At 33.2% G+C, this 17,204-nt stretch overlaps 1 protein-coding gene across 2 annotated transcripts in view; it reads left to right on the top strand.

Annotated features, from left to right (window-relative positions):
* NEGR1 (neuronal growth regulator 1) overlaps positions 1 to 4,881 on the top strand; it is a 911,825-nt gene extending 906,944 nt beyond the window's left edge. The window contains exon 6 of one of the 2 annotated variants that reach the window (XM_027114083.1): positions 3,882 to 4,881. In XM_027114083.1, coding sequence (XP_026969884.1) covers positions 3,882 to 4,006 — 125 coding nt within the window. In that variant the 3' untranslated portion in view covers positions 4,007 to 4,881. The remainder of the gene's footprint in view (positions 1 to 3,881) is intronic. The other variant, XM_027114082.1, reaches the window with a different exon arrangement.
* The last annotated feature ends 12,323 nt before the right edge of the window (positions 4,882 to 17,204 follow it).

Raw genomic sequence — 17,204 nt, 5'->3', positions numbered from 1 at the left:
TAAATATAATGCCAAGTTAATTTCTCATATGGTTTTATAAAGACATTTCACTTTTTAAAGATGATATTTGAATTGATTCTTAAAGCTAATTTCTAATAGCTAACAGTTATTTTCTTTAATTTCTTAACATTTTCTATAATTTCTTAAATAGCTGATTGGGATTTAACATGCCAAGCAGATCTAAGTGGCCCAAATAGCACTAAGACCCCTAACTTTAGTACCATTAGCCTTGTACTCTAAATCACTCAGTTTACAAGTCCCCCCAAAACACATAATAAATATCAGTCAATGAGATAAACATTACATAATAATAAGATACCTAAGTCAATGGGCTACTTTACTATGCTGTAGTTTTTTTAAGTGAGATATATATATGTATTAATATGTGTATATCACCGCATTTTGTAAAAAATAATTGTTACTGTGTCTGCTGCCTGGACTACTTACCTGCCATGAGTCCTTGGGGAGCCCTCCCATGTTCATTCATTATCCTTATAGTGATTATATAAATCCTAATGTTCAATATTTGCCTTTTTATTTATATCTCCAACTAGAATGAAACTTTCCTGAGAGGAGATTGAGTTTTATTTATCTTTGCTTGTGTTCAATTCCCAGGACCAAAAAACGATGCTCGATGTATGCTTAAAGATGATACATGATATATGACTTGGCATTAGATATCTGACCTCACATTCCCTTAACTAACTTTGCTCTTTATTTTGGGGCCTACTAATTGTCAACAGCTACTTTACAGTACATTTTTGATAATATTCAATAATTGCAAGTAACAGTGCTGCAAAAGGCTCCTACTTTATTTTAGGACTAATGGAAGTATTGCATTCACAAACAACTAAAAAATACATCCATTTGAGACATCCATGGAAAAATATATATACTGTTAATTACAAAGTAATATTTAATTTTTAAATATGATATAGATTTGTCATGTCTAAAACAATAGGAGGCTGAGTAGAAGACAAAGGCACATTGGAGAAAAAGATGGCATTTAAGGTATATGATAAAAAGGAATATATATGGAGATATATGAAATTGAGTAACAAAAGGATCATACCCACCTTATTATATATTGTATTTCCAGTACTTAGTACAGTCCCTGGTACCTAGTTTAATAAATATTTGCTGAATGAATGAAAGAAAGCATATGGTAGATTCTCTAGCTTATAGACAATGGCTTGCTTCAGAAGAGATTCTGTTTTGTAGGAGAGACATACTCCTTTTAACTCTGACTTATTTATTTATTTAATTGAATTGTTCATTGAACAGATATTTCTTGAATATCCACTGTGTACCAGAACTTGCCAGACATTGTGTCTGGAAACACTAAGATAAATAAAACATGACCTAGGAGAGTTTACAGTCTGGTGAGAGAAATAGATATGTACACAAATATTTGCAATGCAGTATGATAGTTGTATAAAAAGGAATATATATTGTGACCTAATGACACAATAGGGTAATCTGCTCAGCTTGTTGGAGAAATAGAAGGAATTCAGGAAAGATTGCCACAAAAATGCATTTTAAAGGATGAGTAAGGAGTTTTGAGAGTCTTTTATACTCTACCCACTTAATGTACTATTTAAATTGTCATGATATAAAAATGTTATCTTTGCTTTGTGTGCTTGGCTTTTAAGATCTATTTCTTATTTATGAAGTCATTTTATGTGCTTTCCTTATTATTAGTTCTGTATTATTATACCAGTTTTATTGCACTCAAGATTCTTAAAAATACAGCAAAAACAACTCTGAAATAGCTGTCACTGAGAAGGTAACAGACCAATTAAATATTTGTTTATATTAAAAAAATAAAACATCGTTCTAGGTCTTGAACAAGAGAAAATAATTTAAGGAGTTTTGTGGTTTTAAATTAGACTTCTTACATATCAAAACTTGAAAAGCTATCTGTTCAACAATAGACATTTTCTTCATCATCTTCTCCTTGTTTAAAACTCATTTGTGATGCAAATAAAAACATCAAATAGCTGATTTTGCTCCATGTTTACTAAAGAGTAGTAGTCTCAGCCCTTGAATCTCACTCACACAGAATCAACAATTGTACTGTCAAGAAAACTCCCCACTGGCAGAGGCCAATGCATCTTTCATCTCCTTTAATTTCTTAGAGTTATAAACAACACAATTTATTCTTCTTGTAACATGAAAATATAGTCATTGGTGAAAGTTCCATTAAAAACTAGCTGTTGGTAATTGAAACTTAGTGTGACTAAAACAGCATCTGGATTTATGAATTTGGGGGTGAAACAGTATTTTTTTAATTGCATTATTCATTTCCTACTAGGAAACAGCGCATGAAATCCAGGTTTCATTAAGAAGAGGTAGTTAAAAGTATGTTGGTGGAGTTTTTTATTATTACTATTCTTATTCTTATGGTAAATGAGAATCAGTCTCAAGCAAAGCTGAGCATGCCTGTGACAGTTTCTGTAACACAATGTAATTCACATTCAAAGAGGCAACTGTCCTCTGTGAAACGAAGTGGAATCCATTCAGTAGACTCTCACGGTATCCCAAGCTTGGTGAATCTCTGGGTGAAACCTCTCAGTGAAAATTCAACGTAACTGTTAGCCAAGTACCCACAGGAGCTTCTCTATGTATAAAACTATGATCTTTCCAATGTATGAATGTAATCCTACAATTCAACAGCTCCAAATTCTTCAAAATCTCCTTCAGTCTAAAAAGCTAAACTTCTTTTCATTACAGGCAAGGTCATTCTATCTGTCTACAGTTCCATTTAAATTCTCTCCACTCCAGGCCTCAAACTTCACAGTGCAGCAAGACTAACCTACTTTTAGATCCTAGAATACATGCCGTGTTCTCTCCTTTCCTCATGCCTTTGAATATATTGTTTTCCCTACCCAAATGATGGTCCCCTTTGGTAAAACTCTCTGTTAAATCATCCTTCCCTTGGCCAGGCAGATTTAAATACACAGTTTTCTGCGTCACTGCAGTTTGCACATGCAATTCTAATATTCCTAGGATTGGAAAAGGTATTAGAAGAGAAAATCTCTTTGTTTTTCCAGCATTTTGTATAGTATTTGGCCAATAAAAAAGATCCAAAAATATATGCATGTATATATGTATGATATCACTTAAATGTGGAATCTAAAAAAAGTAGAACTTGTAAAAACAGAGAGTAGAATAGTGGTTACCAGAGGCTGGGAGCTGGGGAAACTGGGGAGATTGTTGTTTAAGTGTACAAACTAACAATCAGTAGATAAATAAGTTCTGGAAAGCTAATGCACAGCATAGTGTTTATAGACAACAATACCTTCAAAGTTGCTAAGAGACTAGATCTTAATTGTCCCCACCACAGAAAAGAAATGATAATTATGTGACATGATAGAGGTATTAGCTACCGTTATGATAGTAATCACATTGCAATATATAAATGTATCAAATCAACACTGTTGTACACTTTAGACTAAAACAATGTTATAAGTCAATTATATCTCAATAAAAATTTAAAATATATACTAAATGAATATTGTCCACTAATGCAAATATTTACAATGAATATAATAGGAATAATAATGTTAGCTGATATTTGTTGAATACTTAGTGTGTGTCCAGCCCAGTGCAATGTGCTACATGTGCTTCATCTCCAGTTCTCACTGCAGCCCTGCCAGGTGGATTATATTATTTCTATTTTGCCCTTGAGAAAAGTGAAGCTCAGAGAGGTTAGTCAAATAGGCCACACATTGTCATACAGCAGAACCAGATGTGAACCTAAGTCTGTCTGACTCCAATGCCAGTGTTCTCCCCAGTACACCCGGCTGCCTTTTGATTATTGTTAAGATCTTGAAAGACACAAATTAGATTTTGATTTATTCTTTTCCATTTCTTTCCAGCTCCAAGTACAGCCCAGTATGGAATTACCGGGAGCGCTGACGTTCTTTTCTCCTGCTGGTACCTTGTGTTGACACTGTCCTCTTTCACCAGCATATTCTACCTGAAGAATGCCATTCTACAATAAATTTAAAGACCCATAAAAGGCTTTTAAGGATTCTCTGAAAGTGCTGATGGCTGGATCCAATCTGGTACAGTTTGTTAAAAGCAGCGTGGGATATAATCAGCAGTGCTTACATGGGGATGATCGCCTTCTGTAGAATTGCTCATTATGTAAATACTTTAATTCTACTCTTTTTTTGATTAGCTACATTACCTTGTGAAGCAGTACACATTGTCCTTTTTTTAAGATGTGAAAGCTCTGAAATTACTTTTAGAGGATATTAATTGTGATTTCATGTTTGTAATCTACAACTTTTCAAAAGCATTCAGTCATGGTCTGCTAGGTTGCAGGCTGTAGTTTACAAAAAACGAATATTGCAGTGAATATGTGATTCTTTAAGGCTGCAATACAAGCATTCATTTCCCTGTTTCAATAAGAGTCAATCCACATTTACAAAGATGCATTTTTTTCTTTTTTTGATAAAAAAGCAAATAGTACTGCCTTCAGATCATTTCTTCAAAATATAACATATCTAGATTTTTCTGCTCGCATGATATTCAGGTTTCAGGAATGAGCCTTGTAATATAACTGGCTGTGCAGCTCTGCTTCTCTTTCCTGTAAGTTCAGCATGGGTGTGCCTTCATGAAATAATAATTTTCTCTTCATCTCCAACTAATAAAAGTGTTTTTGCCAAATTCTACAATTTGAAAGCAAAAGTAAACCACAATGATAAAGTTAAACTATATCCTATCTCTAAAGAACAAAGGAGTTATCAAGCTGTAAAAATCTCTTCCCACATTTTGAGAATTTTGCCCCACGATGATTCAGTTTTGTGATGAAAAACAATTTAACTAACATAGTACAGGTAAATCTACCATATGATTTCTTTAGTTGTAGCTAAATATTAGATCCACTATGAGAAATAATTCCCTTTAAAATGATAGTACAGTCTATCCAAAGGATTGCCTAGCAATACAGCAACTTTTCCTTTCGCTGTTCCAGGCCAAAATTTTTAAGATGGTTTGTCAGAAAGGACACAAAGTCCAATTACCTAATATTACATGAGTTGGTAAGCACTCAAAATTTTTGGTTCTGTGGCAGGTAAGTTGGTATGCTAGATATAGTGTTCCTGTGGATAGGTGTATTTTGCCTATTTTCCATCTGAAAATATCACTCAGTTGATAGTTTGGTATGCATATTGTATTTAGAAAGCTCCAAAATATATTATAACAAATATTTCATGCTGGTATGCAGCAGATCAATCTCTGAAATAACTAATTCTGCAGTTAAATCTTTCTCTATAGCCAGTAGCTCAAACAAACAAGGCCAAAAAGAAAAAAAAAAAATTACCATGCTTTATTTCTTCTTATATGATATATGTAAGATGTGTTCAAATGGAGACCAGCCACCAGTGATGAAGGATATCTTAAAATCTAATTATTAATTTATCATGGATATTAAATTATTTCTATCATAAAGAATGAAAACTACATTTTTGAAAGAAAATGCTGTTACTCTAAGAAGCATTATATTACAAGAATAGTTTGTTGGTGTTACTCTTTACTAAAGAAAGACCATAGCCTTGGAAGCCATTTTACAGGTTTAATAAAGTTACCAATTTCACTATACCTAGAGAGATTTCTGCAAATAGTTCCCTTTTGCAAGTCATAATAACTACAAAACACCTACTAATATAGTTAGAAACAAGATATTTCACAGAGATTGTATACATTTAAGATATCTAATATTTTGCCCTGAAAGAAATGAATATAAGTAAAATGTAAGTAAAATTTAGTCTCAAAGTACACCATAAATCTGTTTTAATTAGAAATGTGAATCCTAGATGAGGAGGCATAAATGTACAATATTTCCATAAAATGGCAATAATATGGCATAATGCTATTAAATTTACCCACTGTAATAATTTATTACATTATTTTGACTGATATAGGGTTTTTCTTAAACACATATGGCATTTTAACTTTGATTATTATTGATTTGCTTTCTAAAAATATTCTTTGTGGAATTGGTGAGTAAACTACAAAATATTTTTTGTGTGTATTGCAGCTTTAAAGTGGCACACTCCATGATAATCTACTTACTAGAAATAGTGGTGCTACCACAAAAGTGTTAACCATCAGTACCATTGTTTGGGAGAAAGAAACAGATCAAGAATGCATATTATACAGTGATCGCTTTCCTAGAGTTAAAAATACCTCCTCTTTGTAAGGTTTATAGGGTAAATGTGAGGTAAATTGAGGTATAAACTATGGATGAACCAAATAATTAGTTCAAAGTGTTGTCATGATTCCGAATTTGTGGAGTCTGGTGTTTTTCCCATAGGATGTGACAGAAGTACAGTCATAGCTCAGTAGCTATATGTATTTGCCTTTATGTTAGAAGAGAATTTCTTGAGTGACTTTTTAAATAGAGGAGGTATTCACTATGTTTTTCTGTATCAAGCAGCATTCCTAGTTGTTAGGCCCCTGGACAGAGTGAAATCATGAGTATTTATGAGTTCAATATTGTTCAAATAAGGCTACAGTATTTGCTTTCTTGTGTGAATGTATTGCATATAATGTTCAAGTAGATGATTTTACATTTATGGACATATGAAACGTCTGATTACTCCATTTTATCAGTCCTGATTGTACAAGATTGTTGCAATTTCAGAATAGCAGTTTTATGAAACTGATTTATCTTTTGATCTATAACAATTTTTCTAGCTATTCATTTCAGCATTATATTTCCATGGGTTTCATTTGTGGGACTCTTTTTGTTGCCCCTGAATTTTTTTCAAAGAAAGAAAAAAGAAAAATAAAGAGCCATTGAGAAAGGAGAGTAGAAAGAAAAGAAAAAGACTGAAAAGGGAAAGAGGTAAAGGGAGAAGCAAAAAAAAAGAAAGGAAGGGTGGGAGGGAGGAACCAGAATATTAGGGTAGCTGACTTAATACATTTACATTCTTTTAACTGCAACTGGTGTAATTATGTTTTACAACGATCCCATTTGAAACATAAGTCCTGTTACACCATTAAGTTCCTATTATGCAGCAATTATATAACAAAAAGTACTGCCCAAATTACAGTATTGTGTTATGGGGTGACACTAAAAGATTTGAGAGAGAGAATGTCAAACTTAAAGCCACTTTTGGGGAGTTTAGACTTAACTGAAAGATTAATGCTTCATCATAACTTTTAAGCTATATCTAGAAAGTAGACTGGAGAACTGAGAAAATTACCAGATAATTCAGGACTAATATATATATATATATATATATATATATATATATATATATATATATACCCCAGTGTGTGAACTCAGAAAACTCTGAGAAATTTATCAAAGCCAATTATCTATATTGATCAAATTTACTGAATAATTGTTAATTTATCCATTGTGCTTAGCTTTGTGACACAGCCAAAAGTTATCTATTTAATCTTTTCAATAAAAATTGTTTTTTGAAACTCAGAAATGATTTAAAAAGAGGTCAGGTTTTTAACTATTTATTGAAGTATGTGGATGTACAGTATTTCAATAGATATGAATATGAATAAATGGTATGCCTTAAGATCCTTTGAATATGTATTTACTTTAAAGACTGGAACAAGCTCTTCCTGTCTTTTAGTAAAACATCCATATTTCATAATCTGATGTAAAAATATGTTGTACTGTTTCCAATAGGTGAATATAAAGTCAGTTTATCAATTAAAATATGTATTTGACTCATTTGAAAACTCTATTAGTTTAAGGGAAAAAGGAAGAAATAGTAAACATATTTCTGCTATTCCCTTCTTCATTTTCTGCTGCATCCACTGTACCACATTCACATCTTTCAGATACTCCAATGCAATACCAGGTGAAAATGTTAGATGCTACAGTTTTAAAGGATCCATTTTGTAGCCTTTCTCTCTATTGCTGATTCCCAAAGTTCAGTCTAACAAGCTGAACTACATCTAGCCTAAAGAAGAAATTTTCTGGAAAGATTTTATGATCAATTATTTAGAACTTTTACCTGCTGAAATGCATCAAAGTTAGTAACAGAGACTGATGATGAAATCCTGTTGGTTTTTCAGGCTAAACATCCAGGCAGATAGTACAATTTCATAAGACAGCTGGGTATAAGACAGGGAGTATATACTCCACTTCAAGGCATTCAGATACAATTTCAGTAAAAAAAACACCTTGCTTTCCAAACAAAATGTGATTTGGCTGAAAGCTCATTTTTTGTGATGGTTATAATATGCAAATGAGAGCCACCCCAAATGAATGATTTAAGCCATCTTTTCCAAATCTGTCCATTTATGCTCATCAACCAAATAAAAAGGAACAATATGGTAGATAAACAAAACAATAGACTATCTGTACTTGGTGTAACAGGCTATTTTGAAATATGGGTGTCATTGATATTCTGGGAAAACCATATCTACCGAATCCCTTCCCCCTCAAAAAATGAAAACACACACTAATAAACATCTGATTTTCCCACTGGCTCATTATTTCTCCCTTTGTAAATTCTATTCTGCAAATAATCACATGGAAACAGAAGCATCAAGTCTCAGACCCTGAAAGCTAGCATATGAAGCAGAGCTATTTTCTCACTGAACATAATAGGTCAAAATAGAGATACTTCAAAATGACATTTAGGTATTTGGAAAATAATTACTTGCTTTTGCCTGGCAGGCAGAAATTTAAGAATTTTAAGAGAAAATTTTCCAAGAATAATTCATTCAAGATAATGTAATTTGATCCAAACACCAGAGTGTCAATGTACTCCCCCGAACTTTTGAAGAAGCATATACCTTCACATTCATATAAGCTTTTGTCTAATAATCCCAAACTTACTGAAAATATTTAGGAATTGACATGTTTAGTAGAAAAAGAAAAAAATTGGCAAATGAATCAAATAAATACTTTCCAATCTTCCTGGAGAGGAAGAAAGAAGGAATAGTTTTCAGTCATCTCCCTAAAAGCTCCTCCCACAGTCCTCTTAAGAATACCATGACTCCCCCAAGGTCTTCAATCTAAGAAACATGCTCCACCTCAGAGACAGATGTGGCAGTTAGAATTACTCCTGAAGGATCACAGCTATCTCTACCTTGAATTTTACGATGGCAAAGTACTTCAGCAGACATTACTACTATGACTTTAAATGTACTTTAAAACGTTATTATTGTCTCATTGATGATGAACATGATATTCAGAAATTTTAAGTCACTTGCTAAAGATTATACTTCCACTAAGTGGCAGATTTGAGCCAAATGTGCAATGCAAAAATACTCCCAATTTGTTTCAGTTTCCATGAGCCTTCTTAGAAATAGAAAAAGGATGTGATCACATTACTAGCTTCACAAACAACTATATGTACATTTATATTTATATATAAGTAACTGTTTATATGTAGATAATTTTTTTTCCTTTAATGCCATCCTTTTATTTTCCAATGCCTCCAGAGGGTATGTGGTTTAAAGACAAATCACATTATACATCTCATCTAAAATTTTTGGGGTGCAACTGCCTTTGGACACACAGCCCGTGATAATATTAGGCCCATCACACTAAATGGAGGATCTTGTCATAATCATATGTATTTTTTAATATAGCATTTTGCAAAAACCTGCCAAGTTTTGAATAATCCACTAAGACTATTTCCTAGGCATCTGCAATCAACAGAATTCTTAGGGAAATGGAGAGCAGAATATATACACATTTTTTTAAATTCACAATAGAATACTGATTTTAATCTTGAGCAATGTTGTTTGAGCCAATTTATATCAAAATACTAATTATATGCACATCTGTTTGTGCTGGGGCAGTAGAACAAGAGAAAGATTCTAATTTTAGAAATTAAACTATATACAACCTAAGGAATACATTTGTATTTTGTTGTCAAAATAGAAATATAACGCGAATCCTGTGAATATCACTCTAGTTTGAAAAAAATGAAAAGCATAACTTTCACACACATGTAAAATGAACACATTAATTCATTAATGAAGGACTAAGATGTTACAACCAGATAAAAGGATAATCCAAAGAACAGGCACATTTATAGATCAAGAATATTGAAATTAATATGCTAATAGAGGTAAAACTGGCTTCTTCCAGAATAAAGAATTCAATTGAAACTTTGACCAACAGAATTTATTTATGTGTTGACTGACAAGAAATACTTTGCCTTGCTATCATTTATCTACAACTTTTAAAATAGTTCAAATGCAATGAAAGGTGGAGTCCCCACAGAATCAGAACCAGGTAACCTGGATGGGTGTGTGCTAAATAATGCATGGGTTTTTCATTGCAATCCAAATTTTCCCCTAAAATGATGAGATGCAAAAATCTTAAAAGCAGTTGAATTTAATGAATTGCCAATATTTTAAGGTTCGATAATATCTCTTGCAATGACTCAGAAAAAAAAAAAACAAGTTATCTATATATCTAATATTCTACATTCTCCATATTCTAATTACTCATTTTCTTCCTTAATCCACAAACCATTACCCAATAGTTTGGAACATACAGAAGGAGAAATAAACAAAACATAACAAGGATGGCCTTGCTTCAAGAATCTACCTTGTTGAAAAATGAATATATTTTGGACACTTGTTAAAAGAAAAAGTTTTTTTGTCATTTGGAGGGAGGGGCATTTAATTCAGGGGATAACAGGAATTTTATATGAACAGCAATAAGGAAAATGAAGTAGCAGTTGAGATGGCAATATCTCTTCAACCAAAATCAACGGTAATGGTGAAAACATTGTAAGACTACTGCTGAGCTGAATGGTCTGCTTCCACTTAATGCTAATGAGCCCAGTCCTTGCAAATTTTGGTTTGGTAAAACTACAGGAGGTAGCATGGTCCATTAGGCTTTCAAAGCTTCAAAATGTTAAAAGGGGTGGTTTTCCTCCTTCATTTCAAGTGAATTGCTAAAATCATTGGGATGTTCCTCAGTGGAACTTTGAATTTGCTAGTTTCTTCATTAATTTTGACCTTTTTGCAATCAAAAAAGTTAACTTTACACTAAATGCTGCAGACTTCTACCTCCTGCAGGTTTGAATTGTGCTTAAACAAATACTCCAAGCACATGCAATTTCCTGAGAAAATTTGGGGACCTTATTTTAGAAAAAGAACTTATACAATATTCTTTGGAGACTATAATATGCTAATAAAAAAGAACAAAGTTTTCTTGGTTGTTCTAAAGCACCTAATAGAATCCACAGAACTCTTACATAGTTTTCTAAGTAGTTTCATAAATGTGGGTTGTGGTTGCCCTGAAACTTGATATCTCCCTACAGCACATTTGACAAGTGACCTGGCAAAAATGTGGTCAACAGCTCATTTATGACATACACCTTAAGAAATTGTTGCCAGAGATTTGAAACTGCTTCAAGCTGATGTCTTTCAAAACAAAGCACATACTCACACGTACAAACAAAAAATCACATTGCTATCAGTGATCTGGAAAATAAGCTTCCAAGCCAGCCATGTGGTGTTCTGGATAATTCAAAAAAACAAGAAGAAATGACAACAGTGCAGCCAGCAGTTTCTGTTTGTTTCATTTGCTAAGATTTTCACATAAGTAACATCTTGTGATTTAATTATTCAGAAGATGGCACCTGCTTTAAATGCTGACATGGAGAAAAACAGATTTTTTTGGAATAAAATTTATTTCTGGAAATACATTTTTCCTGTTGATAGATATGTAACTAGTTTATGCTTTTGAAAGTCTTACTGTCTAATAATTTTAAGTGTTGACAAGGAGAAAGATTGTTTTTTTCTTTAATTTGGAATTTTTTTTTTTTGCTGGAAATGTATATTTCCAATTTATAGATAGACAACTAGCATGTGTGTCCAGAAATTTCTATTCTCTCATAATTCAGTTGTAACAATATATTAACAAAATTTTCATAGTTTAATATATGAGGAATGAATGTCTTTTACAAAGTAACACAAGAAATTATACAATGAGCTTCATTTTTATGTTTGGGTACATCCTCAGGCTAGTATCATTTCAAGAAGAATCTGTCATCTGTTGATTTTGGATATGTTAAAAATAAACTTAGTTTAGAATAAAAAGACATTTACCTTAATTTTTGTCAGATAACTCAAAATGTTCACATGACATCCATCCTTTCATGCACTTATCCTACAGGAAAGTGTGATTGGTAACCTTCGAAGAGAATTTTAAAAGGAATTATCTGATAGAGTTAATCTGGATGTTTAGAAGACAGTCACCAAACTGGAGCAAAAGTTCTCTGTTTCTCTAATCCTTTCTCTAGGAAGCCAACCTCACCTTAAATCTGAAAAGAGAAAGAAGGAGAAGGGAAAAAAGAGGGAAAAGGGGAGGAGGAGAGGGAGGGAGGGAGGGAGGAAAAAAGGAGGAGGGAGGAAGAGAGAGACAGAGAAATTAACAGTGTATTTTCTGTTCAGAAAAATAATAGGAAAATATTGCCAAAGAAAGACTTCCTGTGTGTGTGTGTTGGTGTGTGTACTTACTGCTGCCCAGATCTATTATATAATGAACAACAATGTCTTTTCTTCACAATATGACTTCAGTTTCCACATTTATAATCAGTAAATACAGTGAGGTGAATAAAGGTTGTTATTCTATATTTTCCAAGTTGTCATTCCTCTTGTTTCTTTAAAAGTTTAATTACTCTTCATCTTAAATTATATTTGGGTTAGCATATCATACTGTTTTCTCAAGAAAATATGACAATATTTCATCACATATTATAATGAAAGTGATAAAACATCCATTGCTCTGTGACTTGGATAGTTAATAGTGAATTCTCCTAAGAAATTGCTTAGTAAGAAAATAAAAGCTGAATTTGAATAGTTTACCACTTTATAAATAGGCACAGTAAAATAAAGAGTCAGATCTTCTGTAATTGTCAGGAATAAGTTTTAGTGATGTTTGAAAAAAAATCCCTTAAGTCCTGAGAATTTAACTCTTAATTTCAGGCTTTCAGAAAAAGTGAAAAATATTTTTCAAAAGTAAATAAAGTAAAACTTTAAGGGGTCTCAATGTTTTATAAATCTGTGATACCAGTATATTCATATGTCATACTCTATCAGTCTTGGTTGCAAACAACAGAAACAAACTGGCTAATTTGAGCAGAAAAGGAATTCATTGGAAGAATCTTGGCTAGCTCTCAGAATGATGGAAAATCTGGAGAACAGGATGACATCAAGACAGGAAATGCAACCAAAAGTGCAGCCAATAGGCAGCCAAGCACACAGCTAAGGTCATGCTACAGGTAAGGATACCACCTTCATGGACATCTGTCATCTCCATTGGAATCTCAGCTCTACTATTGCTACCCTGAGTAATATCTAACTGTTCCCATATCTGCTTCACTTCCCTAAGATCCAAAGACCTGAGCAGTTGACCAAACCTACGTTTCTACACTCAAGAACTAAGCTGTCAGATGCAGGAAAAATCTACCTCACTTGAGTTTTAGAAGCATGAGGTGGGGCCCTTTCTTTCACTAAGATCCATTCATAGGAGCTATTTCCAAAGTGATAGGGTGTTCAGATTCTATCTAGTCAAAATGTGAAAATTGCCCATTACATGTGCCTCTAAGCAGGTGAGTTTGTAAAATGTTGTACATGGAAAGCCATTATACATTTGCTGTCAACCTAATTTAGTGGATATTCTCCATTTTAACTATTATCTGAGAAAATGGTTTAATTATGCCTGCATAGTTAGGGTTTTCTGCACAAGGTTCTTTGGCTGCTCATTGAAATGAATATATTGAACAATTTATCAGAATTTTATATTTTATTTGATGTAGTCTTGAAAAGTATAGTGGAGTTTATACAAATTCTAAAGTTAATATTTCATAAGTACTAAAAATTTAATTTGGGGAGATATATTTAGATAGATTGATAGATAGATACATAGATAGATACAACTTCTCTCAACATGAACATTTCCTAGTAGGGGAAAAACTTGAAAGCCATTTCTTTGCTTAAAGTTTCCTTTTTAAAAGCAACAATCAAACCAGACAAAAAGTCTCCCTCACTCAAAATATCTGTCTAATATTTAGAGTTGAATTAGCATATTATCCTGAATCTATATACTTCTTTCAGTGCATAGTTCAAGTAAGGGTTTTCTTAGGTGTAGTCTGGCTTCCATGTCAATTTTTTGTTTTAAATGTAGAGAAGCATAAAATATTTTATATCACATTTAATATTTTAGTTTTTTTAAATTTTTTAATTGGAGTAGAGTTGATTAACAATGTTGTGTTAGTTTCAGATATACAGCAAAGTGATTCAGTTAAACATATACATACACCTATTCTTTTTCAAATTATTTTCCCATTTAGGTTATTACAGAGTATTGAACAAGAGTTCCCTGTGCTGTACAGTAGGTCCTTGTTGGTTACCTATTTTAAATATAGCAGTGTGTACATGTCAATCCTAAACTCCCAATCTGTCCATCCTCCCCACCCTTAATATTTTAGTTTAATAGTCATTTTTCTTGTATTCTTAATTCAATGCATCAAACAGGATCATGTGTGTAAGAAGGCTGTAAAAGGGTCATATTAAAAATTAATATTGAAACTAATCACCCTTGAGAAAGTAGCTTCACAGAACAGCCCAGTATTCCAAATCAGATCAACTGTCTCTCTTTTAAATTGAAATTATAGTAATGGTAGTTTAAGCACTGATAAGCTCTGATGATATGGAGATTTTCAAAAATTCTGTGAACTGAATTCCAGATTTCTGTCCCAGAGAAAAAACTTTACCTAAATTCTAAATTAATAGTTCCTAAATTAATAATTTGAATGATGTTATAATGAGAAAAAGAATCAAAAAATTATTAATCTGAAAAAGCAAAAAAATAAAAGCATAATAATTCATTGAATGGCACATTCATGGCTAATTATTTTACAGGTCCTTTATTTCATAATAAAGGGACAATGAGCGGCTACATTCAGATAAATAGGTGCCATTATCTTCCTAAAGTAATGGACTTTAAATCTTTGGAAAAGTGAGTAAGGACCCTGTATCCACCTGTAATCCTTAATACTCAATATATTTCCTTTTTGCATTGCCCTACATCATTTAGCCTGACTTAAAATGTGATATTCATTTATTCACCACACATTTATTGAGTGCATACTTTTACCAAAACACTGAGTTGTAATACAAGGATGAGGCATCACAATGTAATGGGAGAGATGGATACATAAATGATTAGAACACAAATTTTGCAACACAGTATTAAACACAAACACTGCAAATGTATTTATGAAGTGTTTGGGGAGCACAGAAGACAGAGCAATTAACTGTATGAGGGAGGCAGAAAAGACTTCACAGAAAAGGAGACACTGAAGTTTGATCTTGCAATATGACAGTTTTGTGCTGACTGGAAACTGCAGTACAATTTTGATGAATATGAGCTTGAGTCCTCATGTTAAAACAGTAAAATTCTTTTTAATTTATGGCCAAAACATTATCACTTACATACATCAAATGCAAAGTTGATACTCACTGCCTCTAACTATCTTTTCCTTCCCATCCCTGTTGAATTCACTGTAGTCAGGTTTCTGTTCCCACAGTTAGGTAAAACTCTGTCATAAATGACCTCCACGTTGCTAAATCCAAATGTAATTTCTCAGTCCTTGTCTTACTTGACTTGGTTAATGGATTGCTTTCTCCTTCTTAAAAATAATTTTAAAAGTATTTTCAATACTTGGCTTCCATAAAACCACATTTGCGTATTTTTCTCCTTTCTGCCTTTTCCTTTTCAGATTCTTTTTTTTTTTTTTTTTTTTTTTTGTGGTATGTGGGCCTCTCACTGTTGTGGCCTCTCCTTTTGCAGAGCACAGGCTCCGGACGCGCAGGCTTAGCGGCCATGGCTCACAGACCCAGCAGCTCCGGGGCACGAACCCATGTCCCCTGCATCGGCAGGCGGACACTCAACCACTGTGCCACCAGGGACACCCTCAGATTCTTTTGATGATTCCTCCTTTTCTTCCAAATACATAAATGTGAGAGTGCATTCCCTTGCTTCTCTTTTCCTGCTATACTCAATCACTAAGAAATGTTATTCAGTCTCTCAGCTTTAAGCCTCTATATGCTGCTCCATATCTGTATCTCTAGCTGAAAAGTCAGCATCAAACTCAAGGCTGATGTACCCACCCACACTCTCAGTAACTCCACTTGTAATGTCAAGAAAACATCCCACACTGAAAGATGTTAAATCTGATCTCCACATATTTCCCTCTAAACTAGCTCTTCCTGCTGTCATCCCCATCTCAGGAAATGGAATTCCATCCTTTCAGTTGTTCAAGCCCTAAAATTTCGAGTCATCTTTGACTCATTTTTCTCTCAGACTCCGCATTGGGTCCATCATTAAGTCCTGTAAACTCTAGTTTCAAAATACATCTAGAACATGATGACTTCTCATTACCTTCACTGCCCTGGTCTGAGCCACATCATCTCTTGCCTGGATTTTCATAATAACCTTCTAACTGGTCACCGATTCTAGTCTAGGCTTCTTCACTCTATTTCAACATTGGAGTCATAGCAATCCTGTCAGATCTGCTAAAAACCCTCTCATATTTCTCCATGTCACTGAGTGGAACCAAAATTTTTGCTATGAATCACAAAGTCCTATGTGATCCAATATCTCATTTTCTCTATATCATAATTCCTTATAACTCTTCCCCATATTCATTTGACTCCAGTCTCACTTGCTTCCATACTGTTTCTCATGCATGCCAAGCATGCTCCCACTTCAGGTATTCACACTTGCTCTTCCTTCCACCTGGAATGAACTTCCTTGCAGATCAATATGGATAGATCCATACCTTCCTTTAGGTCTTTCCTCAACTTCACCTTTTCAGTGAAATCTTACACTTTCTAAGATTGTAATTTCCATCCCAATTATTTGTATCCCTCTTCTTTGTTTTATTTTTCTCTTTAGCACTTTAACTAACACTATGTAATTTACCCATTTATCTTTTTTATTCTCTGTCTTTCCCATCAGAGTATGCTTTATTATGGCAGAGACTTTTGTATGTTCTGTTCACTACTATATCTCTAATATTTAGAAGCAGTGCCTGACACATAATAGATGCCCAATAAATGTTTATTAAATAAATATGTGCTATACAATGTAGGGATTCAGGATTATAGAAATCAGTATCAGTACTGAGGATTTATTCCTCTTGTGCTCTGAGGAAGTTACTAAAAAAGAAGTGTTAATATTT

The sequence above is a fragment of the Aethalodelphis obliquidens genome, unplaced genomic scaffold (assembly GCF_003676395.1).
Source record: "Aethalodelphis obliquidens isolate GAN/ISIS:26980383/991018 unplaced genomic scaffold, ASM367639v1 scaffold13, whole genome shotgun sequence".
Lineage (NCBI taxonomy): Eukaryota > Metazoa > Chordata > Mammalia > Artiodactyla > Delphinidae > Aethalodelphis > Aethalodelphis obliquidens.
This window is presented reverse-complemented; position numbering and strand designations above follow the sequence as displayed.